The sequence below is a fragment of the Odontesthes bonariensis genome, chromosome 1 (assembly GCF_027942865.1).
Source record: "Odontesthes bonariensis isolate fOdoBon6 chromosome 1, fOdoBon6.hap1, whole genome shotgun sequence".
NCBI classification, from domain to species: Eukaryota; Metazoa; Chordata; class Actinopteri; order Atheriniformes; family Atherinopsidae; genus Odontesthes; species Odontesthes bonariensis.
Genome location: NC_134506.1, coordinates 20,994,748 through 21,006,823, shown reverse-complemented (window position 1 = coordinate 21,006,823; position 12,076 = coordinate 20,994,748). Strand labels below are relative to the sequence as shown.

Sequence of the window (12,076 nt, the reverse complement as noted above, 5' to 3'; positions counted from 1 at the left end):
TTACCAGCAACTGATTAGAAGATAATTTAATTGTGTTTTGTGGATATTAATTTACTAATTCAACCCCAATCCACTGACAAATATGAAATTTGTGAGGCCTAGAAAGAAAAGCACAAATTACGCAACTGAGCTGCAAGGACCGAAACCAAAAAAAGTTTTTAGAGTTAAGTTTTAGAAAGTCAAATGAACTTCTGAGCAGTTTTTACGTGATTTTCTTCAGGGAAAGTGATGATATAACTGAAGAGGGTTATGGCATGTCATGGAAGGACCTTTATTATCAGATCACAGAGTCAAACTGCAGAGTTCACAGCATCTTGCCACAGTGATCAGAGACTTCTAGATTTCTCAGCAGACAGCCGGTTTCATTATAAATGAAGGTACTCCACAAGGGTCGCTAATTCAGCACTTCAACATAAAAACTAAAGCTTCTAACTGGCAAAATAGCATAAAATGTCACATGGCTGTTGACTGTCATGCAGTGAGGGCAGAAAATGAGCAAGACTGAGAGGTGATGACAGGCAGATTATCTGTTGGTAGAAAGACCCACTGATAGATAGTGGTGTGGCCCAGAAGAAGAGGAAAAAAGAAATACTGTCTAGAAAGTGTTATCTGGTGGGGAAAGAGCTGGAGGCATTACTCAGCAAGCACTTTTAGAAGTTTGATATCCAATTCTGAATTTCCCCCACTCATTTAAGATGGTGCTGCTCAGCCTCATTCTCCATGCTGAATGTGATCACTTTTCATTATGCTGCCCTTCACCCAACAGCTGCCCTAAATAGCTTCTCCAGCGTTTGGGCACTCTCTGTTTCTTGGAGTTCTCTCTTCTATTTCAGTTTTTATATTGTTAATTGTAATTCTCTTTTTTTCTGAAACTCAAACAATCTCCATGCAGTATATGCAAATTCTCTCAGAGCAAAGTAAAAATCTAGTGATATTTTTTCATTTTTGTTACAGACAAATCTGTTGAAAAGGCTGGAACCAACTGCTCCAAGACGTATAGTCTGTCTAAAGTCTCATCTTTGCTTGATATAAGACAGAACTGTCAAACCATTAAACTGATTCTGGGGGCTGGAACCAGGCAAGCCTAATCTTGCTTTATCCTTTTTGCCCTTGACGTCTTTGGTTTTCTATCAAAAACTCAAAATGCACTGGCTGACACATTCCTCTCAAACAATGAAGTTCAGTACCATAGTTCACTTCAATCAATCCTCTATAAACTGTCTGGTTTTAGATACTCAAAACCCCCCAAAACATGTTTATAAGTCTAAAGTTGAAAACAATACCCAACAAACGTATCATTTTCTCATGTTTAAGTGACTACTTAACAATTCTGTAGCCACACAATCTAAAAAGAAGAGAAGTCAGGAAGTATTTAGAAATGGATTAAACCATTGATGAATTTGGTCTTTGCGGGAGATTTCCTCACAGTTACAATAAACTTGAATATTGCTATACACACACACACACACACACACACATTTATATATATATCTATATATCTATATATATATATATATATATATATAGATATATATATATAAACATGTATGTAACACATACACACATATGTAGATGTGTGATAATATTGAGGTGAAGACACTTTCACACCAAACTCTGCATGACTCTGTGAGCATCCCACAAAATGAAAGCAGTGTCAGAGTAAATCCTGATAAGAACCATGTGATGCTGACAGAACCCCCATCCATCCTCCCCCAAACTCTGTCACCTGAGATGCTTCAGAGGTTGGATGTATATGTACTCTGACATTTGATGCCATTTCACACTCTCCCTTCTCTCTGTGTACTCTGTGGGAATACAGTCTGTGTATACTGCCACTGCTCTTCCCATAGCAGCAATAGGGGCTCAAAAGTGCGGGAGGAATATTTTTCCAGCATGAAAGGAGAATTGTGTAATATATCGATGCTTTTGGCAAAACTGAGCATTATGCTTAAATGCCACCATAGCAAATTCCTCAGATACACCACGAAACCAACATAATTACAAAGTGCTCATCTCCGTCTCTGCTATATTCTAACTGCACCCACATCACCACATATTCCTTCAAAGCTTATTACTGAACCTTGCTAAATAAGGCACACATCCCATCCCCTCCCAGCTCTCACCTCAGGAAGATGATTATTGTATGTTTCAGTAAACTGAGATGCTGTATGGCAGTAACTGTTTTGCTCCACAAGTGGGAGAGCTGAGTGGGATGGAGGCAGCTCTTTTCTGACTGATGATAGCGTGGAGAAGATGAAACCCTTCTCTCTCACAGCTTTGCTCAAAGTGTGTAGGCTTCCTTTTTGTCTTCTGCTAAACCAATTAAATTTATTATTTACAGTAGGTGATAGAAACACATATTCTTTGTAACATTAGTTGTGATTCTATCAAATTACAAAGAAAAACGTTATCAGATGTTGTGATCTTGCAAGCTAGTGGGCAAAGTCAGTCAAAAAGTAGACCAAACGTGTCTTTGCATGTTTTGCATTTTAACACATATATTTCAATTGGACAAACAACAGACAAGCTTTAAATGCAAACATGGCCATAGATTAATTTGTGGTGTATCAATGAAGTATGTCTCAGAGGCTACAAATACACAGGTGACATTGTGTGTTACCATGAGCATGTCACTGGTGACTGAGTTGGCCAAGTCAGAAACAGAGGGGTTGCCTTCATGGCTCTGCCCCTGGCGGCGTCCGGTCTCATCTGGGGTCTGACCTCTAGGGCTGCTGCCTGGTTTGTTACCAGGAGTTCTGTCAAAAAAGGGCAAAATAAAAACATATCCTCTTAAATATTTTCATACACATTAAGTAGTCAAATAAATAAAGTACATACTTTTAACACATACTTTAGTGCCCTTTATTCAAATTTTAACAATCTGTTCTGGTTATTCATATAGTATCAATTCACAGAAAAAGTTATCTCACCCCAGAAAAAAGTTCAAATAAAGTCCTATTAAATACGGACAAATCCAATTTAATTATTATCCAATTCAATCAAATTCAGTTTAATAGTATCAATGAAATGTCACTTTGTGAAAAGTTGTTCTACCTGCTCCCTTAATTCCAATAAAATCAAATTCATTATGATCTTCATCAGTCCAATTCTTTTTACTGTGGCCATCTTATGCTAGTTCATAAAAGTTTCCTAATTAAGGAAACAGTCAGATCACACTGAATCTTAACTTCTTTTCAATCCCCCGGCCTGAGCATGCACGGGCCAGGGGCAACAGTGGAGAGGAAAAACTCTCTCTTAACAGGGTCTTAAGGATGGATATATATACTGTATTTGATCTATAGCTACTTGCAATTCCTCTTCTTAAGTCAGTGATATTTAAGTTTCCTGTCCTGTCTTAACTAGATGCCTTTTAGCAAGATTCTTACTTGTCATTTTTGGTAACGGTCAAATGGTTACCCAGACTTTAGCGTGAAACAGACGGAAAAAATACAGACACTAGATGGTTGTGTTATTTTTTTGTATTTTTAGTTTCCATCATTCATTACACACTTAAAAGAGGACAGTGAGATTTGAAGTTGTTTGCTGTATGCAACTTTGCCACTAGATGTCATTAAATCCTACATACTGAGCAACAACAAGAAATCAATGAAAACCATGTTTACAATACAGAACTTTAAAATATATGTAATATCCATAAAAGGATGCAAGGGTCATATTATGTATGTAGTTAAGACCAATGAGCAGTTATTGTAGCTGAGGGTGAGACAACCCAGAGTGAGAAAAATGGTGTCAGAGTGAATGATAAGTGAGCAGGTGAACTGTTAAACACAAAGTTTTTTTTGGAAAGAATGATATGAGAAAGAGATAAATCTAAGATCACGAAAGCTGAAAATAGGAAAGGAAAGGATTTACTTTTGTTAAAAATCTGAGGATTAACAGACTGAACAGAGGAAGGTTATCGAGTCAAACTCATGTGAGACTAAGACATCACCAGATACACAGATTAACGCACTCAAGCATTTAACTGAAAAAGAAACTGAGGAGAGAAGGTGGATAAAAGCCAAGAAACAAAACAGACCACATTTGGCTGGCGTAAAGAGTCAGACGCTCCAAGGCAGAGAAAGGATGCAATCTGACATGTCACATGGGCAAGCAGAATAGAAAGATGCAGGAGAGGGAGGGCTGAGAGATAGACAGGGGTTGTACAGCAAAGAGACAAGCAGAAGTAGAGCGACACTGAATGAGGAGGGGAAAAGGATATGCTGTGGAAGAGAAAAGAATTGATTCGTCACTCTACGTTGATTTCCTGTGATCTGCAGGTCAGAGCACCAACAATGCAGGACCGACTCAATTCAAACAGTAATGGCTTCTGTTTCACAGCCTTGCCAAAAACAGCTAACCCCTGCAGGTGTCTTCTGATGAAGACATCTGAAACATTACTGAATCTTTTCTTCAGCAGGTCAAAAGCTATGCTTATTATAGCTCCTAATAGCAATCCCTAACATGCCAGGGAACGGTGTGTTACCTTAAATAACAACACTTGTGGTAGTCACGCACATAACACCTCGCTGTCTTCCCTGTTCCTCACTTGACTTTCACCTAATCATAAACATACCAGCTTTGTGTTATATGATCTGTTTATAGCTAAGTTTAATACAAATGTTTTTGCTATGACAGGTTGTCAGATGATTACCATTTTTCCTTTGACATAATAAAAAAAGAGTAAAAATTAATCATTTTAAAACATTTACTGGGATTATCATAATGTGTAAATGTTTTTTTCCCCCAATATCCAGTATGCATTTTCTTCATTTTATTTATTTATTTTTCTTCATTTTATTCATTTACTTTCTGAATTTAAATGTGCCAAACCTTAAAATTAGCTTGTAATCCACCAATGTCTTGTAACGTTTATGTGTTCAACACTTGTTTTCAGTGTATAGGAAAAGTAAAGTATGATTTGAACATTATTGGCTGTCGGACTGTCAGAATGTCAGCTCCCAGTGCTAAAATTTCAGCAGCACTCAGTTACTATGACCTACTCTCTTACAGTGAAAACTTTTTTCATTTTTTTTTTAACATATTTGTGTGTGCCCTTTGTGCCGAGGGATCCATAAAACTGCAAGTCCTTCCCTTCTCTCTGAGCACAATCATAGCTTCACTGAACAAGTTGTTAACTATCTCATGCCCAACATTGCTATTTGCTCACTTGTGCTGGGTCTGATAGCCCAAACTGTACAAAAATCACAACTACAAGCAAAGCATTCCAAATGTTCTGTTGTCGGCTGCAAGAATTAATAAAAGCATCTCCATGCAGTCTTGGCATCTTCTCCATAAGAAATATGGCATCATTAATTACACAGTTGCTGTCTCAATATAACTTGTACTTCCTAAATTTAATTGGCAAAAACTAAAACGGAAAATATGAGCAGGCTAAAACAAACCAAATTATTTTTAGTAATGTGAAAATTAGTTCCATTTATTGTGGATAACAGCGAACACATACATGTGTTATGGTCTTATAAAAGTAATGAGTTCACAGGAAGAAACAAGTGCACTTTTCCTACAATACATGCTGTTTAAGTTGGGTGTTTCAAACAGATTTTCTTTTTTCCTTCAAGTATGTAACTGCTACTGTTATAGTGTTGTTCGCATAAGGTGCTAAACTATAAGTCAATTTGTGATCTTTAAAAATCATTAAAACTCTTAATTTTCTTGCCTTTTTCCTGAAAATTTGAGGCATTTGAGAAAGTCAAATCAGCTAAATCAAACAACCACTTCCATAGTGCATCACATTCTACACATACTATACCTAACTCCTTGCACTACGGAGGGGTGTCTGCTCATGATAGTCACCACACATGGGTAACATATGGCAACATTAAAGAAAAATAAAGACCTGCTACTGCTGCTACTGCAGCACAGACTGTCCTAGAATCACGACTGTTGACACAGTAAAGGGCCTGGGGGACATGGAGTGAGTGGGTGTGGTAGTGAGATAAGTTCATCCATGCCTGTAAATATACATATTTACTCACTGTCAAAGTACACAGACCAGTTCACACACACAAATCCACACACAGACAGGGCACTTGTGCTGTGCAATATTCAACTAGAAAACACCCTCAAATTAGCTTTTTATGCAGGGGGCAAAAACAAATATATAGACATTAAAAATGTGTATCACTGCAAGTCAGTTAATTCTGAAAACAGCCGAGTTCTTCTCGATTCAATGGCACAACTAGATGAAATTCAACATTTTTGCAATTACTAGAAAGCATCAATTATGCGCTCATGGATCCTGAAACAAAGTTTGAAATTCGCCCAAACAGAAGGGAAGAATGTCTGCAACTGTGAGTTACCCCTTTCAGCCTGCCAGTTACTATCTCGTCTCAAACATAACACCAGTTACATAATTCATCCTTTAGAGGCTGTTGTAGCCATGACTACTGAAATGTGTGCTGCCACTTAAGGTTGTACTCACTACCATCATGCATTTTACACGGGGTTGCAGTAACCATGGTAACAGGAGCCTTCAAAAGAGGACAGAAAAATCCAAGGAAGTCCCACAGAGAGGGGCATATATTAAAAAATGGTAAAAAAAAATAAATGCCCACAAGGCAAAGGGGTCAAACATTCATAAAGCCATTGAAAACATACTCTTTGACTTCCTCATAGCGACACTTCTCCAACCCCCTGTGACCCTGTGAAAAAACACCTGAGCACATATACGGCTGTGTACCTGAGCGCTTATACAGAAAACGGCTGATTCATAAATATCAAAAAGAGGTGCAGAATAAAACTCCAAAACTCAAAAAAGAATTTTCAACAGTGGAGTTATCCTCTTCCCTATTAAAGCTGCAGTCTGCAACTCTTTTTCAAGCATAATGCCTGGAACTGTCCGGGGATTCTGAAAGTAGTACATTAAATACCCCAATACAAAAAAAAAATAGTTCTCTAGGTCCCCTATATGGCCCGCTAGGTCCCTCCAAAGCCAGCAGGTTTGTTTACAAAATTGCATACCGGACCGGTAAAAGGTAACCAATCAGGTTACGAGCTGGGCTCTGCTGCCTGTCAATCACCGATTGTGCACGCGCGATACAAGGTAGGCTCGTCCCCACGCTTATTTATCTAGACTATTGAACTTCATTACGGGTTAGTCTACTTACTGTGTCTTCCATGATCGCAAATGACAGGTGAGTTGATGAATGAGGAGTCGTGTACGCGCATCTGGCATGCACGTAGACGTGCACGTGTTCTCATGTGTTTTGATGGGGCGGGACAGGAAGTTGAATAACTTTTTATTTTTCGGTTAAAAAATAAGCATTTCTTGCATTTTGCGACTACGGAGGTCACCGTTTTCAACTTCAAGCGTTATGATAGATCATGTAAACTCTTAAAATGCCAAAAATTAGGACTTTACGTATGACAACAACAAATCCTGCAGACTGCAGCTTTAAATCAACCTGGATCCTCAGACTGAAACAAGCTCTACTCTCACTTAACAGTTTACTCTTTGGATGTCAGGGAAATGCAAATGATCAGGCAAAAAGTCATTTTAGCACTGAGGCAAATGACATAGAAACACCCAAGCCATCACAATGGAGGTTGAGGGTACTCTGGCACTTCAATCTGAAGCAGGGAAGCTCAAAACCCATGACTTCTGTCCTTCCGCCCTCATTCTTAGTTGACAGCCTTCTTCTTACTTTGTCTAGTTACACAATTCTGTATAAATGGACAAAGCAAGTCATTACACCCCATAGGACAATGCAGAGACATCTTATCTTCTCCTATGTCCGACGCCTATTGTCTCTTTGAGAACCTTTTCAATAATGATTACGAAGGACTTAAAAAAATGAAAGGAACAGGCTTCTTTCATCTGGCTCTGATAGAGTTGTATCATAGAGGCAATTACTTTACAAGAAACTCGGTTAGGAAAAGGTGCTGGATAATTCAAGGTGAGCGAGGAGCATGAGCAAGAGAGTCGAGCAGGGAAAGCGACGTGCATGTGCTGTCCAGATGTGCAAGAAAAAAGAAACTAATGGAATGTCAGCTGTGAATATTTACATCTGCATGATTTCTATCAAGGGTCTGTAAGGGATAAGAACTCATTAGAATAAAAACTACATGATATGTTTAGCAACATAATATTCAGGACTATCTGCATGAGATCATTTATGTCTTCAGGCTGTACATTCAATGGACATTTACAACATAAATGTGCCTGCCAATATCAGTTTTACTCTTCATCCTCCAAGTGGAATGCTGAATTAGAGTTATGCTTCAATTACATTTCAAAGGAATAAATCATATTTTTATAAGCTATCGGACAACTACTCTGTTGGTCTATGTGCACTATGCAATGAAACAACCTCAACTCATAGAAAATATGTTGAGACACACTTATGTTTGATAGCAAAAAGTGACAACTCTGACCAGGCCCAGCCAATACTAAAAGTAAAACCTTATGTGAAGCAATTCAAAGAGCTCATAAAAAGCATCCCTATATTTCTGGGAATCTTTTTAATTGAAGAACATGGTTTATTCATTGGAGGAAATGTGGAACTTTGTGGAAGAGGAAAACCATTCAGACTGTTATGAGTCTGAATAATGAGTTAACAGAAATACTGAGCTCTACAATATTGTAATAATGTCTCAGCTCAGATACTATTACACAGCACTGATACGAATAATAGCAGCAATTGAAGTTTGATGTGTTGCTGTAGTCTTCCCTGAATATTACGGGCAAATGACATTGCATTTTCACAAGGCTGCTAGAGTAGATAGTCAATTGGTTCGATGTGGTTTCTTAATCAGAAAGAATTTTAAATTGATCTGGAATTAATAGAATACGTGACAGCACAAGATATGTAAGGATTAAGCAGCAACAAAAAGTTAGACATCTATCCAATGATGATCTAAGCCACAGTTGATTTGTACATAATACACCCATGTACAGTACACCAACCATTCACTCTGACCTCCTTCCCAGGTCTTGCACATATATTGTGGCATAAAAACATAACATACTTTTCACAAGAAGAAAACAATATAGCTACACAGCAGTGACCTTTCTTTTTGTAAAACATTTGGCAAAATAAACTGGTGATATTTTCTAGAATTTAATAATTAATAAAGTATCAACATATTTTTAAAACCGAGGCTTGGAAATGGCTCAATGTTCCACTTCACTGACTTTGCTGATATGAGTGGTGTGTTGCAAAAGTACTGAAGATGACATCATGTCACAAGACAGGAGTAAACCCATTATCCTACTTGTGGTTGGCCTATAAGAACAGCAGAAATGCAGCCAAACTGAATATCAATCATTCCGCCATTGTATATCTGCAGCAATGGTGTGTAAATCTGGACAGAATCAGAATCAACATTCATCCTGTCTACCTGAATCCTAAACCTGATCAAAAATCGTTCTCATTTGCTCCACAGGTGTGCACTGATGAATAGGGACGCATTCCTCAGAGCCAGAAAAGACTGTTACTGCTCCACGAGGACGCATTTTTTTTGGTCCTCATTTGTTTTACTGGAGGTTGAACTCACTACTGACCATGATATTGTTGGTCTGTTGACATTTGATTTCTTAGTATTCTCAACTTTGGCACTGCAAGATTATTGAGAAAGTTGTATTTAACCAGCTCAACGACTTTCTAAATGAAAGTGGAAGTCTTGATAACTTTCAATCAGGCTTCAGACGTCATCACAGCACTGAAACAGCTCTGGTCAGAGTGTTAAACGACATCAGGTTGAACACTGATTCTGGTAATGTTTCAGTCCTGGTTCTGTTGGACCTCAGCGCTGCGTTTGATACTGTAGATCACAGAATCCGGTTGCACAGGCTGGAAAACTGGGTTGGACTTTCTGGAGCGGTCCTTAACTGGTTCAGGTCCTACTTAGAAGGCCGGAGTTATTTTGTTACAATTGGCAGCTATGAATCTGAGCGAGTGGCCATGACTTGTGGAGTCCCCCAGGAGTCAATTCTTGGACCTCTTCTGTTTAACTTGTATATGCTCCCTTTGGGTCAAATATTGCAGAACTTTAACATCAATTATCACAGTTATGCAGATGATACACAGCTTTATGTGTCTCTGTCACCGGACGACTGAAGGCCAGCAGACGTACTGTGTCAGTGTCTGGAGGAAGTAAACACCTGGATGAGAGAGAATTTTCTACACTTAAATGAAGACAAAACTGAGATCATTCTGTTTGGTAGCAAAGAGAAGAGGGTCAGCGTTGGTAAATATCTTGAGACTCGGGACCTTACAATCACTGACCAAGTTCGTAACCTCGGAGTGTTGATAGACTCAGATCTGACTTTCAGCAGCCACATCAAAGCTGTCACCAAGGCAGCTTTTTACCACCTCAGAAACATCAACAGAATTAAAGGTTTCCTCTCCCAAAAAGACCAGGAGACACTCATGCATGCATTCATCTCCAGTAGACTCGATTACTGTAATGCTCTTTTAACTGGACTTCCCAAAAAGAGCATTAAACATCTGCAGCTCATCCAGAACGCTGCTGCTCGAGTTTTAACCCGGACTAAGAGATCTGAACACATCACACCAGTTTTAAAATCTTTACACAGTCAGTCACCGAATAGATTTTAAAAGCCTGCTGATGGTTTACAAATCCCAGAAATACATATGTGATATGTTCAGAGAATATAAACCTAGCAGAGCTCTTAGATCCAAGGACTCAGGTCAGCTAGTCCAGTCCAGACTAAACACGGAGAAGCAGCATTTAGCTGTTATGTTGCAAACAAGTGGAACAAACTGCCAGTGGAGATTAAACTCTCACCAAATGTAGACATTTTTAAATCCAGGTTAAAAACATTTCTTTTCTCATGTGTCTATGCATGAAATCTGCACAATATCTTTTAATTTATCTGGACTGTTGCTGGTTTTTAAATTCATTTAAATTATTTTATTTGTTTCTCTTTATATTCTTTCATGTATTTTTAATGATTCTTACACTCCCTGCTGCAATGCTTTTATTTTATGTAAAACACTTTGAATTGTTTTGTACATGAAATGTGCTATATAAATAAATTTGATTTGATTTGATTTTATGATTAAAAATTTATCAAACCGTGATGATATTGAGGACCGGATTACAGGAGCCAGCAGGCCAGAGACAAGCACGCAATGAACCAAAACTTTATTAAAACAAATCAAAGACACCAAAGGTAAACTAAACTCAAAAACAAGAAACTAAGCAGAAGTGAAAACACTAAACAGAATGACAACAATGTGGATATAGCACTGAATAAAGGAAAACAGGGAACACAGCAGTAAAGTACTGAAATCTGATGTAGAATTTGCAAGTTAGAGAGCGAAAGACAAACAAAAGAGAGGTGTGGTATCTGGCAAAAAAAAAAATAAAATCCAGGTGTGTAGGGAGAGCAGAAATTAAGAGACGAGACAATTGACTAAGGAAATTAAAAAAGATTACAAATCATGAAACAAAACCTAACATGATCTTAAAAAAGCCCAACAGAAAAAAAGGAAATCTGAATCATTCCAAAGCCCACAGACTAGCAAACCTTGACAAAATTGGAGTTGAGTGTGTATAAGTGGACAATGATCTTCCAACGAAGAACTACAATATTCAAAGAAAAGGAATTTCAAAAAGTTGCTTTTCTACTCTTTCTAACTTTCAGTTATTACTCTCTAGAAGTCCCGCCAAAACAATTAGGTTAACCTGCCTTGGGGAATGAGACAAGTTATAAAGTGACAAAGATTTATAGCATTCATTGTGCTTTCATTCTTGGCTTCATGTGGGAGAAAAGTAGGAAATAATATTGACTTCCTTATCATTTAGGTGAATTAAACAAGCTGGAGCTGAGATTATATGACTGGGAACTGCATCTAAAAATGAACATTTTGAGCCAAACTTGAAATATTCATGCTTGGAACTTGTGCAGGTGTTTAACAGTAAGCTCACAGGTGTGTGAGCAAATATACGACATACCAGAAAAACTGTCCATAGAGTCATTTCATTCCCTTTTTCTGGATGATGAGCAGTGAGGCAAATTTTACACAGGCTAAGGAGCAAAATGATGAAGGGAGTGGGATAGAAATGAGAGGCAGAGAGAAAGGAT

The 12,076-nt window shown here is 38.1% G+C and overlaps 1 protein-coding gene across 3 annotated transcripts in view; it reads right to left on the bottom strand.

The window, feature by feature from the left end:
• The window catches only part of syt7b (synaptotagmin VIIb), a 133,850-nt gene that overhangs the window by 10,718 nt on the left and 111,056 nt on the right, over positions 1-12,076 (bottom strand). For all 3 annotated transcript variants that reach the window (XM_075458634.1, XM_075458708.1, XM_075458786.1), the window contains one exon: positions 2,621-2,756. In XM_075458634.1, coding sequence (XP_075314749.1) covers positions 2,621-2,756 — 136 coding nt within the window. The remainder of the gene's footprint in view (positions 1-2,620; positions 2,757-12,076) is intronic.